At 50.3% G+C, this 22,115-nt stretch overlaps 1 protein-coding gene across 2 annotated transcripts in view; it reads right to left on the minus strand.

Annotated features, from left to right (window-relative positions):
* Edar (ectodysplasin A receptor) overlaps positions 1–22,115 on the minus strand; it is a 91,455-nt gene that overhangs the window by 23,481 nt on the left and 45,859 nt on the right. For both annotated transcript variants that reach the window (XM_046420249.2, XM_046420248.2), the window contains exons 2-4: positions 5,470–5,538; positions 4,558–4,680; positions 3,750–3,931 (exon numbers count right to left, since the gene is read on the minus strand). In XM_046420249.2, coding sequence (XP_046276205.1) covers positions 3,750–3,931; positions 4,558–4,680; positions 5,470–5,520 — 356 coding nt within the window. In that variant the 5' untranslated portion in view covers positions 5,521–5,538. The remainder of the gene's footprint in view (positions 1–3,749; positions 3,932–4,557; positions 4,681–5,469; positions 5,539–22,115) is intronic.

Raw genomic sequence — 22,115 nt, forward strand, 5'->3', positions numbered from 1 at the left:
ATCCTCCTCTGGGACATAGCATGAGAGCTTCATTTTGTTCTCTAACTCAACAGCATCTAATAGGAAGCCAGAGCCCTTCAGGGTCCTGCCCCAGTCAAGCCTCATCAGTGGTGGGGGCATCAGCCACCATGAGGACACTGGAGACCGGAGGTAAAGGGGGGCCTTCTGTTTTGGTGGCCTTGGGGCTGGTAGGGATTGCTTTAAACAGACATATCCCATTGCAGAGCCAAACAGGGGACTGACTGAGAAGTTTTTGCATCCATAGGGCAAACCTAAACTCACAGAGATGTGTTTTGAGATGTGTCTCCATGCAGGAGCGCCCTCCCTCTGTGGGTGCTCCGGCCTTGATCTGTCCTGGGTGCTGAAGATCAAGTGTGACTAAGCAGGGTATTGCTGCCACGGAGCAAGGAGAGAGGCACTCATGATTCCAGAGCTGGAAAAAAAACTTTCCAAAGTACATGATATCCCCCGCTACTTCCACAGATGGCCATCCACGTCTGTTTGACCCCGTCTAGAGGCGGGGAACTCACCACTCTTTCATTGTGGAACTTCTTTAGTGATTGGATACTTTCTGGTAAGTGTTAGCACCAAGCAAATTGTCTTCACGGCTTACAGAGTCTTCTGAGTGCCAGGCTGGCACCAGCCTATGGGACGGGGTATTTACCAGGCTGGCCCCAGGCTTGTCCTGTCTGGTTAGAATGTTTCTGTGGTTCTAAGTGAAAATGAAACAGATTGCTCCACGCACCTACTTCTGCTCCTTTGAGATCATCTGGAACAAAGTCACAGCTGAATTCCACAGCCTACTGAGGCGATGCGGCCACAAGACTGACCAAGTCGGAGCCAGCAGTGCAAGTCACTCAGCTCTGCCAACCATCCTTTTAACCCCTCTGCAAAGCTGATTCTGGGAGCCCGTCCAGACCAGAGGCTGTAGCACCATCAATGGGTGGATGGCTTCCAAGTCCTGAGCTCCGCCTGGATCTTGCCCTGAGCACCACACCCTCTACCATCTGTGTTGGAGAGCTTGGTTTAGATGCCCACAGCACCTCAGATTTCACAAGACAGTCTCCACCTGCCTCTACCTTCCCATAAGGACTTCTTCCTATTGTTATGCATTGGAGCAATGACTCTATGGTCCACCTCACCGGCCAAGGGCAGACATCCAAGAGTCCTCTTCCTGTCGCGTGCCCTCTGTCTGTAACTAGGGTCAGTGCTGTCTGCTGGCCAGCACTCAGCTCCGCCCCAGTTCTCATCAGTTCCACCTTGACCCTGCCCTGGGCTCCAGGCTCTCCCCTCAGCTGCCTTCCTACCACTACTAATGTACAGCCCTTTCCTGTCCCGCTCCAGCGAGGCAATCTGCATAGTGACCTGCATCAGCTGCAAGCTGAAGACCCAAATCTTCAGTGCTGGTTTCCAGAGCTCTTTCCATCTGGTCCTCACCCACCGCTGGCTTCTCCACGTCTCACGTGTGCACCTCTTGCTCTGCCACACGAACCCAATCAGACCCTAGACCCTTTGAACTTGGGCTTCAGTCTCCACTAGGAAAGCTCTGCCCTGTTTCTCAGCCTGACCACCTCCCTCCCACCTCCAGAAGCCTAAGACCCCTATGATCCCACTGCTTCCATGGGCTTCTAGAACATTCTGTGTGTGCCTCACTAAACGGTGCTGTGGTTGCTGATTTCCTTGTTTCAGTCCTCCACTGAGGAGAGAGGAAGCATGTCTCCCCTCATCTCACTGATGCCGGTCTAGTCGCTTTAGTTGACAGGTTTATGAAGACAAACACTGGAGCTGCCACATTAACTCACGCATGCCTGGTCAGGTACTCACACTGGGAAGCCTTCAGAATAAATCTAGGTTTTGCAAAGGTGAACATGATAAGGTCTGCAATACTGTTCTCTACTTAATTCCTGGGAGCTCTGCATGTCTTTTGTGAATCATGTATTTGCACCAATAAAATCAATGAATGAATCAATCAAGATAAAACTCTAGGAAGCATGTTAATTATCAGAGACTGATTCTCGCCATCTAATGTCAAGATCCTACTGAATTTCTGTCATACAGAGGCAAGCAGAGTGTGTGCAGAGAGCAGTCCAAATGGATATCTGTGCAGTTGGGTGGGAATGCTTTGATTCTGATTCTTCTAATACCTATGTTCCTTTTGGAGGAGTTGCTCTGCAGCACAATAATCACAAAAACTGAATTAAAAGCACCCAGCTAAAAAACTTTATTTTTATCATATTTTCTAAGAGAATAGTCTAATATCCTCTCAGTTTTTTGTTATCTGCTTTTGTTTGCATATTGGAAAATAAGGTTCTGTGTCAGGTACCTAACCTCCTGCTTTATAGATTCACTTGAAAAATATGTTTGATTCACTTTGTGTTGGGGACATTGGCATAGGGTTGTCCAGCCAGTATTTGGACAGCTGATTCTATATTTGGGGAGCTAAGCCTAAGCCAGAGAGACAAAATACTGGAGGGTGGAAGGGGAATCGTCACCAACAGATAGACAGAGGTGGAAGCCACAGATGGGCATGCTTCTTAGTAACAAAATTTGAATGAGGTTATTTGGGGTGAGTTTAAACCATATCTCCTCATGGTAAAGAGTTAATTTGCTTTCCATCTGTCTTGAAGTTGGTGGGTCTTCCTACTGTGTATGTCCTTCTTATTGCTAATTCTCCATGTCCTCTTTTGGATACATCTTCTTATTTTCTTCCTCCTCTTAAATTGATACATGTCCAGGGAGACATCTATGCAAGCACATTGTGAAGTGAAGTGTGCTATTCAAAACACCTGTCTTGTTACCATCACCTCCATCATCACTTCCATGATTATAACTATCACCTCCACCAACACTTCCACCTGCACCATCACTGCCATTACCACCACCACCACCATCACTTTCCTCATCACCTCCATCCATCACTATTATCATCACTTCCATCACCACCTGCACCGTCATGCCCATCATCATCACCACCACCTCCATCATCACCTCCGTGACTCCATGATCATCATTATCACCTCCATCACCACTTCCAACTGCACCACCACCACCACCACCATCACTTTCCTGACCACCCGCGTCATCATTATCATCTCCTCCATCACCACCTGCACCACCTCCATCAGGCAGGCCCTGCTTTTCTGCCGTCCTTGAAAAGCATTATGTTTTGTGGCCACTAGAGGGAGCAGCAGCAACAGCTGCGGTTTAGCATGCTGGGTGTCAAGGTGGTTATGTTTCTGGTCCTAGGCAGAATTTACTAATGGGTCCTCCCTGGAAAACAGGAAGATTAAATCTTTCTGTCTTTTAGGCTAATTGCATTTTCACTTTTTGGGGAAGACTTTTGATACATAACATAATTGCGGTGGAATTACAGGCATCATCTGACTCAAACATTTTTTATGAGTAGTTTTTACCCCTCAGGTTTTCCAGAATATTAACAAGAATACTTTCACGTAGAATATTTTTTTTTTCTTTCAGAAGGTTTTACATGTGTTGTCTTGTTGTAACTGTTCAGCAAATTTGTTTCACTTGGGCAGTCAGAAGATGCACGATGATGAGTGTCCACGTAAGAGGTGTGGACAGGGCACCTGGTGACAGGACTCACCATCCTGGATGCTGCCCTTGTGGAATGGGATGAGGGGCAGGCATGACACTGCTCTAAGGTCTCCGGTGCCCATGGGCCTTGTCAAAGGGTCTGTGGCCCTATGCCATCACTGTTCAGGGGTCAGCCCTGCAGGGTCCCCACTCACCCAGGGAGACATGGCCCACACTCGGCGTCGTTTTCCATGTCCCCCGGTGTGAGCACGGTGGCCCGGAAGAAGCCCTCGCAGTCTTTGTGGCGTCTGCAGATCTGGTAGCCTCCTTTGGAAAACTTCTCTGCTGGGCAGGGCACGCAGCCGTAGTCCTCATCTTTGGTGCCGTAGCCACAGGACTGGCCAAGGAAGCGGACAGAGGACATGGGTCAGCACAGCAGCAAGGCACTGACACACCAGCTTTTCCCAGATGCTGCTTTTGCTGTCCTCAGCCACCTGTCTCATCCTAATTGCAAAACCTCATCTCCTGGCTCCAGCTCTGAGCTCACTCCCTCCCCTCTGGGCTTGGGTCTCAGATGCTGCTCCTCTTCTGAGGTCCCTGAAACAGATTCCACTGGCTCCTGGAATGTCCCATGAGTAGACCAGCCCTGGGAGTCCAACTTTTCTCAGCACACTACAAGAACCCGGGGACTGAAAGCCTAGATGATTCTTAGCGCTTCACAGAGAATCACGCTCAGCTTCCCAGAGGAGGGAGATGCGTCGCATTTCAGTCACGCTTCTGACACCTCTTTAATCAGGGCACAATCGGAAAGCCATTCTCTAGAAAAATGAAGAACTCCTGAGAAACCCGTTGACGTGTGCTCAGCAGGAAAGCACATCTTGGGCTCATGACAGCTCACGCCACTCGGTCTCAATGTCCAGCGGCCACAGGTGACTGTCCTGATTTACCCTGCACACCTCTCACACCACAATGCCAGCTCAGGACGTCGGGACCATGGCAGCAAGCCCCCGGGCTTGTCCTTACCATGTATGGCTCCTCCCCTGGCCCACAGGGGGGACACTGGTGGCACAGCCCCGTGGTCTGGTTGTAGTACTCATTCTCGCCACAGTTGGAGTACTCTGCTCTGGCTGAGCACATCAGGGACACCTGCCACAAAAGGGGGGTCGTTTTAGGCTCCACGCCTCCTTGAGGTACATCCCTAATCAGGGTCGGCATTCAGAGGGCTTGGGGCTGGTTTGGGAAGGAAGTGCCCTGGTGGTGCTGGGTGCTCAGTCCAGAAGAGGGCCAAGCTAGTGAGCGGTCCCCCGGTGCTCAGTCTGCGGGCTGTCAGCAGCTGGGCCTGGCCACCCCTGCCTCCTGCCAGCAGATGCCCACCCACAGCCATCTCCTCCTCACCCTGCTGTCTAAGCCCAGCCCCTCACTAAGGCTGCTCTAGATTCTCATCACCCATGAATCTTGGATTCTCTCCAAGGCCCAGGATGAGGGGGCCTCCTGTCCTGAGCCTAAACAGTGGGGCTCCTCCACACAGTGACGTTTTAGTCACTTGTTGGCCCACCCTCATCCCCAGGAGGAGTGCTGGAAGGAAGGATCTTCTGGATCTTTCTCAGCTGCAGGGCCCACAAGTGTGGACCCATCACACAGGCCCAAGGCTGCGGAGAGCACAACACCAACAAGCCCTGGACGTCATCTCTACCCGTGAGCCCTACAAAGGGAGCCGCCAATCACACCAGTGAGCACAGATGGTGTTTGGTGCTTGGCAGGCCTGATCCTAGTTCACCCTCAGACAAACCCCAGGAAAGAGGGGCTGCGGCCATTATGCCCACTTTACAGCTGGGGAAATGGAGACCCCGGAGGCTGCTGGGAAACTGGCCAGGGAGGGGGGGGACCTCCTTCATCCTGAGGATGCAGTGTGAGCAGGTGCTCAGAGCCACTTACCACCAGGACAGGGAGCCAGGGCGTCCACCTAGAGTCCTCCTCGTGGGCCATGCTCTCCCGGGAGTTCACCTGAAAGACACGCTCCGTCAGCACCTCTGGGTGCCGCAGTGGCCCCCAGCCTCTCTCCAGCTGCCTTTGTCGTGCCTCACTGGACATACCGGAAGGCGCCTTCCAGCAGACAGCGTGGACCCCCCTAGAGAAAAGGCAGACTTTAAGCTGTGTCCCAGCCCCATGTCCCTTGGGCTGACTCTGTGGCCCTCAGCTGCATCCCAACCATGCCCCCAAAGAGCCCTTGAGACAGGGCTGGAGCATGCTGAGGGCCTGCTCTTACACCTGGGGCGGGGACCAGTGTCTGATGTGCTCACAGAGCCTCAGGCAAGCTGGCCTTACCCCAGCTTAAAGCTCGGGGTGCTCCAGGCTTGATCCCCAGACTCCAGGGCAGCAGGAGGACCCCTGGAGATGCTGCTGGGTACCAGCGTCTGGTCTGTCCCCTGCCTCTGCTCTCCCAGCCCCATGGAGGGTCTTTCTTTTCTCTGTGAAGCATGGGTCATTGATCAAAGTGGTTGAGTCAGAGAATTGTAGTAGAAGTCCAACCATCTCACTGTAAGGTTAAGACAACTGAAGGCCAGAGAGGTTGAGTGACTTGCCCACGGTTACACAGCTACTTAAAGGAAGGAGGATGGTTATAGCTGGGGTTCACGTGCTTTTCAGGTGAACTGTTGCAGTAATGCATGGCTTTGTAGGAGGAGGTGTTGTTTTAATTGTTCATTTTATGAAGGGGGGACTTGGGTCTCTAACTTAAAGCAATTTTACCTGGGAGTTTGGGTATTAATTAGCCCGGCTGTACCAAGAGAGATGATTTTCTCATGTGTGTGTGCCTAAATTCCCCAGCTGCCACTTTGGTCACTGAGTTGACACTGGGGGTGAGTTAGTGACATAACAGCATGCCCTACTGTAGATGCTGAGGAATCTTCTAGAATCCGGTACTGACACAGACCAGGAGTCAAACTGGGCCTTGGGAATACCCCTGCCAAGACCTTCCCGCCTCCTGTCCTTATCACGGGTCATGGAAATCAATAATCACCCATCCCACACAAGAAAATCCTGTGCAGGGAGCTGGGGATGATGGCAAATGGGAAACCATTGTTCTCTCCTCCTCCCTCCCTCCTTTCCTTCCTTCCTTCCTCTCTCTCTCTCTCTCTCTCTCTCCTCTTCCTTCCTAGCCTTGAACTTTGTCTCTATAACAACCCAAAGGCATTAAGAAGAGAAGCAGTCAAGCGATTATGTATCGTAAATAAAGAGATCAAGCTGGAGAATGAGGGAGAGCTGTGTGAAGAGTCAGGGAACGGCAGAGAGCCACAGAAGACCAGTTATCGGGGTGGGGCAGGGGGCATTGCTCCTGAGAAGAATAAAACTCCCTGAGTGGTCCCCCCCAGACTTGAAGCCTCGCTCCGTGAGATTTTTGGAGAATGCACATTTAGGAGAAGCACGTAAGGCCTAGATATATACAGAGAGGTTGGTGAGGGGTCACATCTGATGCACTGGAGCAGCCCCACCCTCCAGCCTCAGCTGCCCTCCGTAGCACCCCAGGAAGATGCTAGTCTAGTGTCCTGTCCCACCAAATCCTCCACTCCTGGAAAATCGGGGTGGCTAAAGTCCAGATGGGGCTTACTTATCATTGCAATAGACAAAGAACCAACAAAATAATCCACCGTCCCCTATTTTCCCGGAGCCCGTTCCATTGTTGAGTGACAATCACACAGAAGATGCTCCTGTGACTGGACTTGTAAAGGTTTCCATATGCGTTAAAATGGGTCTGGTGGCACCCACAGACCTTCCAACAAAGACTTTCTGGCAGGAGGTGAGACAGTGTGGAGGTGACGGAAGACTGAGGTTCAGAGTGAAAGGTTCAGTAGAGTATGTGTCAACTTTGTGATGAGAAAAAGACCCTAGACACATTCCACTCTGGGGAAAAGTGTGCCTTCCTGATTCTGTAAGAGTGGCTGGGAGAGGATGATCCCTCCGGAGCCTGATCAGAGTCACTGGCAAAGCTCTCTGGGCCAGGCCTGGTCTTCCCCGGGCTCTGGCTGCCTGGTACTCAGCTACTCACTCAGTACCATCATGGTCTTGGGGAAGGGTTATGTTTCTGGACTTTCTTGACGACTTTAAGGACTGCCTTTCCCATGACCTAGCACTCTGCTGGGCACCTTGGTGCTCAGTGTACGTTTGAAAAGGCCTGACTGGACTAAGCCAAGATGAAAGCACCCGGGCAGCCCCCCCAGTCATGAACGTGCCGGGTGTTTTCCTTCTAGCAAGGAGCAAGCTGGGGCAGGCAGCAGAGGAGGCCCCAGGCTGCTGCAGCCCGGCTCCTCGGGGAGGAGCAGGGATGGCAAAGGCCGGAAGGGAGTCTGCGCCCTGGGACCCACAGCCCTGGCCTTGCCTCAGGACGGTGGGGTGAGCCGAAGTGGGTTTCCCTGGTCTGTGGACAGGGCCAGGGGCTCTCTGCTGCTCTGGAGGCTTTCAAGAGCCGTATTAGACGTTTTAATTTCATTGACTTCTAATCACAGCTGAGGAGCCTTGGAGGGTTTCCCTGAGAAACTGAGAAGGGCCAGGTCTGGTGCACCTTAATGTTAACGAGGAGCATTTACCGTAAGGCTCATTAAAGATATCCTGTAGATCCAAGAGCCAGAAGTAAAACAAATAAACAGATACACGAAGCCAAACAGAAAGTGAACGGAAGAACAGGAAGTGGCTATGCACCCCTTGTGATGCTTGCTGTCTGGGAGGCTGAGGCAGGTGGATGGCCAGCATGAAGCCAGTGGGGCCACACAGCCAGACCCTGCCTAAATAAATAGATAGATAGATAGATAGATAGATAGATAGAAATAGTCAGCAGCATTTGCATTATTGTGACCTTGGGGAATCCCCTGACTCCTGCCTTGCTGCAAAGTCTCTGAACTGAACTGAGCTAAGGGAGCCCCCTCTGGCCAGAGAGCCCCATGATTGTGACAGTGAAGAGGAATGGGGGGAGCACCAAAGTGTCCCTCCCTACCCATGTGCAGACAAGGCTGACCCTGAACTTGGGCAGCCGAGCAGCTCATGAACGATCGGTTTCAGGATCCTGCAGACTCCTTCCACTGGTCTACCTGCGGCCCACGGCTCTCTGTCCGAGTCTGGCTGCACCTTTGCTTCTGGTGCAGGACAATAGCTTCATGAAAAGATGGAGACCCCAGGACCAGGCAGAGCAGGGAGCCACATACCTACATCCACCCTGGATGGGAAAGGCCGGCTGGCCTTGCCTGGCTGCTTCCCCTCCCTCCCACCCCTCTAGACCGTCTTGCTTTTGATTGTTCCCTCCTCATGATGTCCACGGAGGGTGACAACCCAACCATAACACTGCCGTGTGGGACCAACCCAGCCCCTGCTCTGGCTTAGCCCTCACCCCCAGGTGAGGTGGGCTCCATCATTCTCCCCACTTTTATAGATTAGGAAACTGAGGCCAAATACATGCTTAACATGTTTCTCGTCACTCCCCATTTCCCCGACTAGGTTGGCAACGCTACATCAGGGTCAGCGGGAAGAAGAAACTGGGACTATAGGCCCCATTTGGAGAGTTTTTTGCTGCTGGAATTATGGTCTGCCTAGTTCCCCTGGGGTCCTGTGGGCTGGGTGCGCTTCTCTGCTGTCTCTGCCCTCAGCCCAGACTGTCAAGTTCTGCCCCAAGGCTTCCCCATGACTCCTCCCTTCTGAGAGGTCTCTGGCCAACACCAAACAGTCTGACCTCCTGAAATGTGGGCCAGGGAGGTGGTCTGGGCACAGCCACATCTGTGACAAAGTGTTCAAGTTCATCAGGGAACTTCCTTCCTGTCTTCTCCTTCCTGTAGAATTGAGGCAGAAACGCAAACCCAGGAACTACCCCACCGCCCCCTCATGCACAAAGCTTTGCTCATAACCTGCCATCATTCAGGACCCAACAGCACAACAGTTCAAAACTTACTTAGGCCCCAAATAAGGGGTTGGGCATCTCTTAAGAAATCTCTCCCCGGGGCCTCAGGTTCACTGGTAAACATTCTCTGAAACCCGTGCTTGCCACAGGGCAGGATGGTCCCAGGTGGCTCACAGGGCCACAGCCCTTGGGAGGCTTGTGGTTTGTCAACCTGGAGGGCTGGGGTTGACATCTCTTAACTCTAGGTGTTGTCTCATCCATTCAAAACATTTATGAAGTGCCTCCACCCTGGCCACGCTCTGGCCATGGGTGGGGCCAGCTTCTGCCTTCCAGGGGATTAAGAGATTGGTAGGGTGCGGGCCACATGGTCACCCACAGTTTCGGGGCTGGAGGTCCAAGATGCTCTGGGACCCACAGGATGGGCGCTGTGGTGCTGTTTGCTCACTCCTGAGGTGTAAATATTTCTCTGTGCTCTTTCAGCTTCTGACTGAGGCTTCCTTAGGGGTCCTGGATAGGGAACCAGGGCTCTGCCACCCTGGGCACCGAATCCATTCTTGGGGAGAGCAGGACAGGTCGAGACCAGACACCTAAGTCCTGAAGGGCAGGTAAAAACTAGCTGGGAGAGTGTACAAAGTTATCCCAGGAAGAGGTAGTACATCCAACGGCCCAACATGAGGGAGCCTGGGTCCCTTAGGATCCCTGGGCTGAGTGCTGAGTGTGAGGTCAGACAGGGCAGGGCTCATGTAAAGGCCGTGCATATGTGGAGTAGGAGTGGCAGGCCAGCTCTCCACTGTGGGGAGAGAGAAGGACGCCGTCAAGCTTTGGTGATCATGATCCACGGAGGAAGTATGTCAGAATGAAACCCAACGCTCATGCACATGCATGTACACATGCAGCTATCACACGTCTGAGACAAAGTTACTTGTACTTACTGAGCACAATGGGCTCTGTTACAGTCTATCCTATTATTTATTTTGGTACCAACCTAGGGGTACTTAAGCACTCAGCCACATCCCCAGCCCTTATTATTTTTTATGACCATGCTGAGTTGCTGAGGCTAGCTTTGCTCTTGCCATCCTCCTGCCTCGGCCTTCTGAATTGCTGGGGTTATGGGTATACAACCACCACACCTGGCTTATCCTATTACTTTTATTAGTGCGTATTAATTATAAAAATAATGGGTTTCATGGTGGCATATTTATGTAGACATGTACCATGTGTTGATCATCTATATTCTGCGTTACCCATCCTTATTCCCCTATCCTCTCCTCTTCTTTATGAACTTGACTTTATTACCTGCTACTGAGTTGATTTATAATCTGGAAAACACTGGCTCAGAGGAAGGCATGACTGGAGGGAGGAACAGCTTTAGGAGCTGATGGTGGCCACACCCAAGGTGTGCACAGGCTCAGGGAGAAGGGCCTGGATGGGACAGGTCTGGACAGCAGAGTTGTCAGGACTGAGGACTGCTGATGTCAGGTGCAGAGCCACTGAGCCTGGCCACAGCTATCTATCGTGGCTGTTGGGGCGAGTGTGTGGCAGCTACTGAGCAGGACACAGTGTGTGGGAGGTGACAAGGACCCTGGCAAGGCCGGTTTGGGGCATCTAAGGGGTCTGGAGGACTTCCCAGAGGAAGTGGCCTTGGGCAACTGCTGATGAATGAAATCAGGAGAAAGAATCTGAGTAGGAAGACATGGCTGTTACCAGGTTGAGGGCACCTAGGGGCTCTGATGGGTGAGATGTGGTAGACTCCTGTGACTGACCTGTTTGTTCAGTAAACCAAGACCCCAGGATGCGTGGAGAATGAAAGAGAGGTGCCCGGTCCTCAGGAGCATCCCTCTCACGCTTAACTGCCCTGGGCTGGACGGTACTGCTCTAACCTGACCTCAATCACCTGCTCCGCTTGCAGAGCCCTGTGCAGGACCCAGTAGAGAAAGCCAAGGTCAAATAAAGCACACCCCTCTAGGGTCTTCGAGGAGCGAGTTCCAGGAGCCAAAAGACATCACATTGGGCAAAACGGTCACAGGTGCCAAAGCCAGGCTTGCGACTTGGCCTGCACACCTGAAACTATTTCAGAATAAAAAGATACCACATTCCAGGAAGTGGCACAGCAACACCAAGCAACAGGTAGAGACAGTCTTGCTTATCTGAGATGAACTGCTCCCCAATTCTGGAGACTCAACAGGAAGCCTGCGTTTCAGCTTCCACGCTTTCAGCAGGTCACTGTGGCTCCCATGGTCGTGGGATGAGAACCGAAGTTTCCCCGCCCTGGCATTTGTGTTCCTTAAAGAGTTCAGGCAAGCCTGGAGCATGGCTGCTCTGGCTCCCCCATCAATATACCTGGTGCACTTAGCCAGCCGATTCATGACCCCCAACACCCTGCATAGTTGTCCCTTGAGACCTCTAACCAGAAAGCATTCCCCACTTACAGGGATGTCATGGCTTTCCTGAGGTGCTCGGAGGCATAGACCGTGTCCCCAAGTGCACAGATGCTGAAGGCTACATCTCACGAGCTGTGCAAGAGCACACCCTGTGGTCACTGGCTCCTGAGGCCCAGGACCATGTCCTCTCCCTTCCTCCTGTGCATGCTGTCTTCTGTGATGACAGATATATTCCAGGTCCCCAACATTCTAGGTGGAGGGCACATACTGCTAGGAAATGGGAGGCTGCCCATGACCTTCAGGTTGTTTCAAGTTCACAGCCCCTTCCTGGGACAGCTGGCCTGTAAAAGCTGGTGGAGAGTGAGGGACTGGTACAGAAGGGAGGGGAGAATGGCCAGCCCAGCTGGCTTTCCCTTTTGTAAAAGGCCAGGAGTAGCCTTGACCTTTTGCTCTCCTTGGGTGTGGAGTCAGCCTGGATGTTCAGATCAGGCTTAAATGCAGGTCAAATCAGAAGACCCCAAGCCACTCAAAGTAGTGTCCACTGGGCCTTGCTGCTCAGGTGAGACCTTGGTCCGGCATCATCGGCATCTCCTGGGAGCCTGCTAGCAGTGCAGAGTCTCAGGCCTCCCCCAGGCCCGCTGCCTGGGAATTGCATTTCTACCCAATCTGCAGGTGTCTGTGTGTACATGAAAGTTCGAGAAGAACTGTCTAGACGACCTCCCTAGGAACGTCTTGTTGGGGCTGGAGGGGGGTTTTTAATGTTTAATTAATGTTTAATTCCCCCTGGGAACCCAGGAAGAAAGACTTGGCTGGGTGTCTCCCTCCTTCAAATCTGGTCCTCTTCCAAGGACCGAAGGCTGCTGTTGGATGCCATCCCCTGTGCTTGTGCTAAACACTGCAAGTCCCTTAACTCATTTTTTAGTTCACACATTCATTCAACACACACCTGTGGAGCTGTTGCTGTATAGACCCTGGGGACATGACAGACAAGGTTTCTGCCCATCCGGATCTTAGCTACCTGGGGATACAGACGTTGAACCCAGAATATATAGTTTAAGCCACTTTCCTAAGTCCCTCCCTCAGATCTGGTGTCCTTTCTGGGCAGCTTGCCTCTCGGAGTGACCTCTGTCCTTGGAGGGTGGTTTTGCGTCAGTCTGCTTTTGTCCTCGCATTGTCTCTGGAGCACAGATGGTGCCCACCCCAGGAAGAAGGTGATTGTCCTCCCTGTCAGTCTTTACCATCTGGCTAGTGGACAGCTCAGCCTCTGGGGGCTTCATGTTCCTCCATCCATTTGGATCACTCTTAAATGAAGAGAGTTACTTCTCCCCTATAGTGTGTTCTCCCTGGAGAGGCCACATCTTGCCCATAGCCTGTCCCCAGTCTGTGGGAAGGGCTGAGGAAATTTGGCTGTGGGAGGCAAACCCTACGGAGTCACCTTTCCAAGTGTGGAGGCTGGAGGTCCCCGTCTGTGGCCTCTTTCTCCTGCCCATGTGGGCGTCAAGGTGGTGCCTGCAGACTGGGCGCCTCGTCCTTGACAGGCTGCAGCCACTGGGAGAAGAGGCCATGCCATCCCTGGGAGCCCTGTGCTGCCCTGGGGTGGCCCACATTCAGGGCAGGAGAAGGGGAGGTCCATGGCCAGCCCAGCCGGTCCCCTACATAAGGTCTTGGTGGATTCAGGCCAGGCCCTGGCAGCTGCCTGTGTGTGGGAGGCTGCCATAGGGCTGGCTCTTCTCCCTGCCGCCCTCCCCTCTTGGGCCCTCCCCTCCCTCGGCCTCCCAGGCTCTCCTCCTGCAGGAGGAGCCCGAGGGGAAGCTGCTGGTGGCCTCCTCCCCACATGCCAGGATTCCTCCCCAGAAGGCCCCCTCTTCCCTCCGACAAAGACAGACCCTCATTTCCCACCAGGAGCCACAAGGTCATTATCAGAGCAGCTGAAAACACTCCCATTCGATGTGATTTATGGCCCAGTCAGAGTGTGCTAATGCTAGATTGTGCAGAGATTGACTCATTCTCTCTTGACTCTGTTTTTGTCAAGTGTGTTGTACTGACTTTCCCAGCCCGGGCACCTTGCTTGTGACGTTCTGTGGCACTGGCCTCCGTTCCTCATGATTCTTTTTTTGTACTGGGTATTGAACCCAGAGGTGCTTAACCACTGAGCCACATCCCCAGTCCCTTTTCCTCTTTAATTAGAGACGGGTCTCGCTAAGTGGTGGTGCACACCTGTAATCCCAGTGGCTCAGGAAGGGGAGGCAGGAGGACCACGAGTTCAAAGCCAGCCTCGGCAACTCATCGAGCCCCTAAGCAACTTTGTGATTGTTTTGAACAAGGGTCCTGCATTTCCATTTTGCACTGGGACCCACGCATGGTCTATCCAGTCCTATTGGCAGGTGAGGCCACTTCGTGGTCCTATCTGAAAAGGGCCTCAGGGCAGTGAGGTCAGAGCAGTGTTATGTCCTCAAAGCCCCCAAAGGCTGGAGCAGGATCCCCGAGGGACACAGAAGGAAGCTGATGTTGAACAGTCAGCCACAAAGCACATGTTGGGGGTAGGGGGTGTCTGACCGCTTTAGCATCACACAAGGCTTTTAAAGAACCAGACATCATTGTTCAACACTGCAGGAAAACCTCAATCGCAAAGTCCTTGGTGAAGATTTCAGGGCTGGGAGGGGTCAACTGGCCCCTCTTGCATCTCAAGGGCGCTGGCCATGTTCTCACTTCCTTCAGTGGGATAGTTTAATTGGAAACCCATAACATGCATGTGGATGTGGAGTCCCACGTCACGTAACGATGGGATGTGTTCTATGGAATGCAAACGTCATGGAGCACTTCTGCAGAGACCTCGACGGCACAGCCTAGCACAGACCTGGGCTACGTACAGTACAGCACGCTGCTCCTAGGCCACGGTGGGCAAAGCATCTAGAGCTTAGATCTAGCAGAGAGAGACGATGATGCAATAAGAGACAGGTCAATGAGAGATGTACGAGCCTGCAGCCGACATCACCTGATATGCTGTTTTACAGTTGATTTTAAAGAAATAACTAGCACGAGTACACTCTAAAACAACAATTAAAAGAGCAGTATAGTAAACACTAAACCAGCTGTTGATCATCATTACAGAGGACGATGTGCTGTACACAATTGTAGGTGCTTTACTTTCAGGCGACTGTCAGCCCTGTAGGTGTGTTGACACCAGCACCGCCACAGACCTGAGTCCCGTGTTGCACTGCAAGGATAAGTGGCTACATCACTGCAGGATTCTAACCCTATGGGACCACGGCTGTATATTAGTTCACTTCTTACTGTAATGTCATTATGTGGCCTGTGCCTCTTGGTGTGTGTGTTTATTTTTTTAAGATTCAACTGCTTTCCTTCTCTGTTGGGGACATTTTGCTTAGGGTCACCGGGCTGCACCCGCTGGAGTGTGCTTTCAGGATGATGCCAGGACTCCAGTTTTTGCTGCTTGTACCAGCCTGTGGTGCCACAGACGGGGTGAGCGGGAGTCAGGAGCCTTCAGCCCGAGATGTTTGCTTGGTACCTGTTGTGCCATGCAAGGGTTAACAGGATAGACGCTTAGTGAGTTTGTGAGTTTCCCCGCAGTTGCAGGGAAGGTGGGGTGATAGGCAGAGAGCTAAAGAAGGGCTGTCACAGTATTTCAAAAGGTGAAATATTTCATTGTGTTCAATCCAAAATGTTGGCGTTTTGTATGGATCACAAGCTCAGTTTTCCTTAAGTCTTTCTGCTTTTTGCCACAATTGTTGTTTACAAAGCCAAATATGTGTTGCATGAAAACATTGTGACCTTTTCCTCTTAGTTTAAATAAACTCCAAGGCAACTGGATTTCTAAAGCACCTTTCTATTTGCTTGATGTTGACCTTAGAAATGATTTTTGTGACCCTTTGATTCAAAGTAAATAAAAGCATGTGTGCATGAAAAAAAAGGGGGGATACTTTGAATACTCTTTCTAGTATCTAGCAGAGGATGACATCTGGATGCTACTACTCTCTTGAAGACTTGCCCAGGAAAGTAAGGTGGCTAGCCAGTATCCATCCAGAAGTTCAGAGGGAGAGCAATTATCCTTATCTAAATTCCTTGCTGTAAAGGTATGTGTTCACAGTTTCATTTCTGTTTCATTGAGTGCCTCAGAGCTGAAAGGATTCTTGTAAAAGTGATGAGCCTGGGGAAGTTTTGGAGAAAAAAAAAAGACCCTGATTTTGTTACCTTATCAAAATTGAAGGGAGGCATTTTCAGGATGCAATCAAGGAAGCGATTATAACTAAAATGCATTGCTCTAAATTATAAAATAAAAGTTTTTCTAGGATTACATAAATATATTAACAAGAAATTTTGTTGGGACATAATAGCCATTTCCCAGAACTTTTAATATGCATCCTGCCCAGCCTTCCTCCATTTGTTCATTCATCTATCCATCCACCCATCTTTCTATCCATCCCTGCATTACTGTCTGCCTGGTTGGCTGTCCATCCATCTGTTCATCCATCCATCCATCCACCCATCCGTCCATCCATCCACCCATCCATCTGTTCATCCATCCATCCATGCATGCAATATTTATTGACCCCCTACTCTAGACCAAGATGAGCAATAAGCAAATCAGTTCACTCCCTGCACAGGGCAGGGGTCCCTTTCAATTCCTTGAATACCATGGGAAAGACGAACTCAGCACAGTGAGGTGAGCACTGAGAAGGAAAATGATTGATGGGCACAGGGGAGCTGTGTGTGGGAAACCTGACCCACTCTGGGAGGTCAGGAAGACTGTTCCAGAGTCTGAGAAGAGAGAGTGGCTAGGAGTTAACCAGGAGTCACAGTGGAAAAGTAGAGAAGAAGGAAGGGGACCGGCGTGGGCTAAGGCTGTCACGTCTTGTTTGTGTAATGGGAAGTCACAGTGTGTCCTCTCGAGGGTCACTGCTCTGTCCTCTTAGCTACAGACAGATTTAGATGAACTATTTCCTAAACTGTGTTCCAACAAAATCAAGAACTCTTTCTTCTTCTCGGTCAGGGTGCTGCTGTGCCAAGTCCTCCCTTGGCTCTTGCCCTTATGTCTCTGCTCTCACATCAGCTCAGAGTATTTGGAAAGCAATACGCGCAGTCTACCCTGTCACCCCAAATCAAGCCATTCCTCTTCACGAGGAGGCCACCAGAGACCAGGAAGTTCACAGCCTGGAACCTTCGCAGGGTGTGATGGAGATGAGGCCTGCTGCACCGACAGTCTCATTCCCATCAACTCTACCCAACGGCAGAACCAGAACAAGGACGTAGCCCTGGGTTCCTGTGAGACACACACCGGAATCCCACATCACATCAGCCAAATAGAAGATTTGACAGTGATGCCATCCTCTAAGTAATGGAAGTCCAGGAAGATAAACCATTTATTAGCACCGGGAGCAATAGATTCTCAGTTAACTACAAAGCTGCAGCAAGTAATGAAGCAAGGAAGCTCTGAGAAGTATTGCTCTTATTATCTGCCTGAGGGGCCCTGAGTGGGCTCGCAGCTCCTCTGAGGATAGTTGTTGTGGGTAATTTAGACGACTCCCACATGGGTGGCGCAGGCCCCCTGGGACAGCGCTGCAGTCTGAGGGGAAGGCGGGGTGAGGGCACCTAAAGGGCAGCAAAGGTACTCGGCTTTTCAGCTCCAGGGCCTCCCACCCACCCTGCACTCCCCTCCTCCTTCCTGCCCCTTTGAAGTCAGTCACCCCGAGCCTGGAGAGCAGAGGAGCTCACAGTGCAGAGGAAGCCCAGGGTGGCCTTTGCCCTCTGGGCAATCCTTTCTTGGGCTGCACCTGGGCTTCTGATGGGCTGCAGAGGCAGGCAGACAGATTCACAAAACCGGATGCCATTGTCGCCATGTAGAGTTACATGCGGAACGATCCGGAAGCTGCCTCTGAGCAGAGCCAGTGCTGTCCTTACCCACTGCGGCACGTAAAGCACTGCTCCTGGTGGTACAGGCGCAGTCAAGTGGGAACAACACAGAACGGTGAAGGCCATGTTCTCCGAGTCTGCATGCCTCCTAAGAAGCTAGGGGTTCTAGAGTTTTGAACATAAAGGGATGCTGTACTTTGTCGATAACAGGAACATACCTCAACATTGTAAAAGCAATCTATGCTAAGCCTCAGGCTAGCATCATTCTGAATGGAGAAAAATTGAAGGCATTCCCTCTAAAATCTGGAACAAGACAGGGATGCCCTCTCTCTCCACTTCTGTTCAACATAGTTCTCGAAACACTGGCCAGAGCAATTAGACAGACGAAAGAAATTAAAGGCATAAAAATAGGAAAAGAAGAACTTAAATTATCACTATTTGCAGAAGACATGATTCTATACCTAGCAGACCCAAAAGGGTCTACAAAAAAACTACTAGAACTAATAAATGAATTCAGCAAAGTGGCAGGATATAAAATCAACACGCATAAATCAAAGGCATTCCTGTATATCAGCGACAAATCCTCTGAAATGGAAATGAGGACAACCACTCCATTCACAATATCTTCAAAAAAAAAAATACTTGGGAATCAACCTAACAAAAGAGGTGAAAGACTTATACAATGAAAACTACAGAACCCTAAAGAGAGAAATAGAAGAAGATCTTAGAAGATGGAAAAATATACCCTGTTCATGGATAGGCAGAACTAACATCATCAAAATGGTGATATTACCCAAAGTTCTCTACAGGTTTAATGCAATGCCAATCAAAATCCCAATGGCATTTCTTGTAGAAATAGATAAAGCAATCATGAAATTCATATGGAAAACTAAAGGCCCAGAATAGCAAAAACAACTCTAAGCAGGAAGTGTGAATCAGGCGGTATAGCGATACCAGACTTCAAACTATACTACAGAGCAATAGTAACAAAAACAGCATGGTACTGGTACCAAAACAGGCGGGTGGACCAATGGTACAGAATAGAGGACACAGAAACCAATCCACAAAGCTACAACTATCTTATATTTGATAAAGGGGCTAAAAGCATGCAATGGAGGAAGGATAGCATCTTCAACAAATGGTGCTGGGAAAACTGGAAATCCATATGCAACAAAATGAAACTGAATCCCTTTCTCTCGCCATGCACAAAAGTTAATTCAAAATGGATCAAGGAGCTTGATATCAAATCAGAGACACGGCGTCTGATAGAAGAGAAAGTTGGCTACGATCTACATACTGTGGGGTCGGGCTCCAAATTCCTCAAAAGGACACCCATAGCAGAAAAGTTAATAACTAGAATCAACAAATGGGACTTACTCAAACTAAAAAGTTTTTTTCTCAGCAAAAGAAACAATAAGAGAGGTAAATAGGGAGCCTACATCCTGGGAACAAATCTTTACTCCTCACACTTCAGATAGAGCCCTAATATCCAGAGTATACAAAGAACTCAAAAAATTAGACAATAAGAGAACACACAACCCAATCAACAAATGGGCCAAGGACCTGAACAGACACTTCTCAGAGGAGGACATACAGTCAATCAACAAGTACATGAAAAAATGCTCACCATCTCTAGCAGTCAGAGAAATGCAAATCAAACCACCCTAAGATACCATCTCACTCCAGTAAGATTGGCAGCCATTTTGAAGTCAAACAACAACAAGTTCTGGCAAGGATGTGGGGAAAAGGGTACACTTGTACATTGCTGGTGGGACTGCAAATTGGTGCGGCCAATTTGGAAAGCAGTATGGGGGAGATTCCTAGGAAGGCTGGGAATGGAACCACCATTTGACCCAGCTATTGCCCTTCTTGGACTATTCCCTGAAGACCTTAAAAGAGCGTACTACAGGGATACTGCCACATCGATGTTCATAGCAGCACAATTCACAATAGCAAGACTGTGGAACCAACCTAGATGCCCTTCAATAGATGAATGGATTACAAAATGTGGCATTTATACACAATGGAGTATTGCACAGCACTAAAAAATGACAAAATCATGGAATTTGCAGGGGAATGGATGGCATTAGAGCAGATTATGCTAAGTGAAGCTAGCCAATCCCTAAAAAACAAATGCCAAATGTCTTCTTTGATATAGTGAGAGCAACTAAGAACAGAGCAGGGAGGAAGAGCAGGAGGAAAATATCAACATTAAACAGAGACATGAGGTGGGAGGGAAAGGGAGAGAGAAGGGAAATTGCATGGAAATGGAAGGAGACCCTCAGGGTTATACAAAATTACATACAAGAGGAAGTGAGGGGAAAGGGAAAAAAACAAGGGGGAGAAATGAATGTCAGTAGAGGGGGTAGAGAGAGAAGAGGGGAGGGGAGGGGAGGGGAGGGGGGATAGTAGAGGATAGGAAAGGCAGCAGAACACAACAGACACTAGTATGGCAATACGTAAATCAGTGGATGTGTAACCGATGTGATTCTGCAATCTGTATACGGGGTAAAAATGGGAGTTCATAACCCACTTGAATCAAAGTGTGGAATATGATATATCAAGAACTATGTAATGTTTTGAACAACCAACAATAAAAAATTAAAAAAAAAAGAAGCTAGGGGTTCACTGCTCTGACTAATGGCACATTGTTTTTTTTTTCTTCTTTGGTACCAGGGATTGGACCCAGGGGTGCTTAATCACAGAGCCATATCCCTAGCACCTTTTATTTTTTATTTTGAGACAGGGTCTCACTAAGTTGCTTAAGGCCTTGCTACATTGCTGAGGTTGTCCTTGAACTTGTGATCCTTCTGTCTCAGCTTCCCGAGTTGCTGGGATTACAGGCCTGTGCACTGTGCCCGGCACATATTTTTATACTATTGCTAAGACTAAAATTTTAAAGAGAGATGTAATTAATTCCTAATAGAATCCATGCATTTTCAGTCAGTGTTCTCGGTGAGGACGTGGATGGTGTTTACGCGGTAGTCACTACATAATCCTGAGCAGAACATCCCCATAGCTTCCTTCTCGAATCCCTGTGCCATTGACCTGCACCGCCCCCAGGCTTCACTGATCCAAATTGTGTTACTGTATATTAAAACAGATTTTGCCAGCTCGAGATCTTGCTGTAAGTGAAGCTGTAGCTGCCTCTTTCACTGAACACAACATCTGTGGTTCATCCATGTTTTCCTTTTTAACTGGGGAATAGAATGTTTTTCATTCATTCGCCTATTCAATTTCTTTTTGCTAACATTACATTTTAAAAAAATGCTTCCTGGTTGTTTCCTGGACTTGGGGCTGTCCTGACCTTCTATTTGATGTAGGTGGGTAAAATATTAGGCAGCTTCCCAAAGGGGCTGCCCCTGGCTCTTTGTGTAACTCTGTTCTGAACCTCCTAGGGCTCGGCCTTCCTTCTAGTCTCCAGGGCAAGGAGGAAGGCATCTCGCTTCCAGACTGCTTCCACTGAGCCGCTGAAGAGCTCCCAGGGCCGGATCTTCCCCACCGGCTGACAGTTGCCATGGAGACATCAGGTGAGTCCGGAGGGTCCACACGTGAAACCTGCACCGCCTTCCCACACCAGCCATGAGCCCGGCCAGAAGGAAGGGTCCAAGGGGAAGAAAAACGATAGTGTTTTCCCTGAGCCAACGACAGCAAAGGCTCCTCGCACAGTCACATCAGAAAGATTGTTAGATTGTGTTAAAAACAACAGCCTGTTGCTTATCATACGTAATCATCCTCCACAGGATGCCATCGCACACCAAATGGGCTCAGAGATGCAGACACAAGTTCTCGAGAAGCCTCACTTCCCCTTCATCTTGGCCCTGATGGTGCCCCTTCAGTCTCTCCGTGAACCTGAGCAGCCAGGCAGGTTGGGAAGCAGGCCGCTGGATGCAGAATGTGGTCTTGCCTGCAGGGAGAGACTGGTCCACTCCATGGTTCCTGTCCTACCAGCTGGGGAAAGCAGCAGCCTTGTGGGACTGAGGCTGGGCACGTGCTTAAGAGAACGTCCTTGGATTTCTTCAGGCATCTGTGTTTGGAGTGGAGCCCGCAGGTGTGTTTGCTGCGGGCAGATGCACAGTTGCGCAGCCTGTTGCGAGTATTCAGGGGAGGCCTACCCAGTGCCAGACCTCTCGTTCAACACTCCACATGTCACCAGTGAGGCACCTGCTCCTCCTTATTTAACTTGTGGAGTCCCAGGAGGCTGAGAGAGGTTGGGGGACTCGCCTGAGGTCACAGAACTGAGACATAACCCCAGATCTGCTCAGGCTTTCTGCTTTTCTACCCAGCCTCAGGAAGAGGGGGTCCCCACTGAGAAAAACTGGTGCAGGTTAGGGCTGGGAGGGTGAGACTGTCGGATCTGCAAAGGAGGCCAAAGTGCTGTGACTTGGTTTCATCACAATCCTTGCCATCTAGGGTGAGTGGGAAATTCTTGACCAGGCCCGTGGCCC

This window comes from Marmota monax, unplaced genomic scaffold (genome assembly GCF_021218885.2).
Source record: "Marmota monax isolate L192 unplaced genomic scaffold, Marmota_monax_Labrador192_F-V1.1 WCK01_AAM20220418_F8-fsc00204, whole genome shotgun sequence".
NCBI classification, from domain to species: Eukaryota; Metazoa; Chordata; class Mammalia; order Rodentia; family Sciuridae; genus Marmota; species Marmota monax.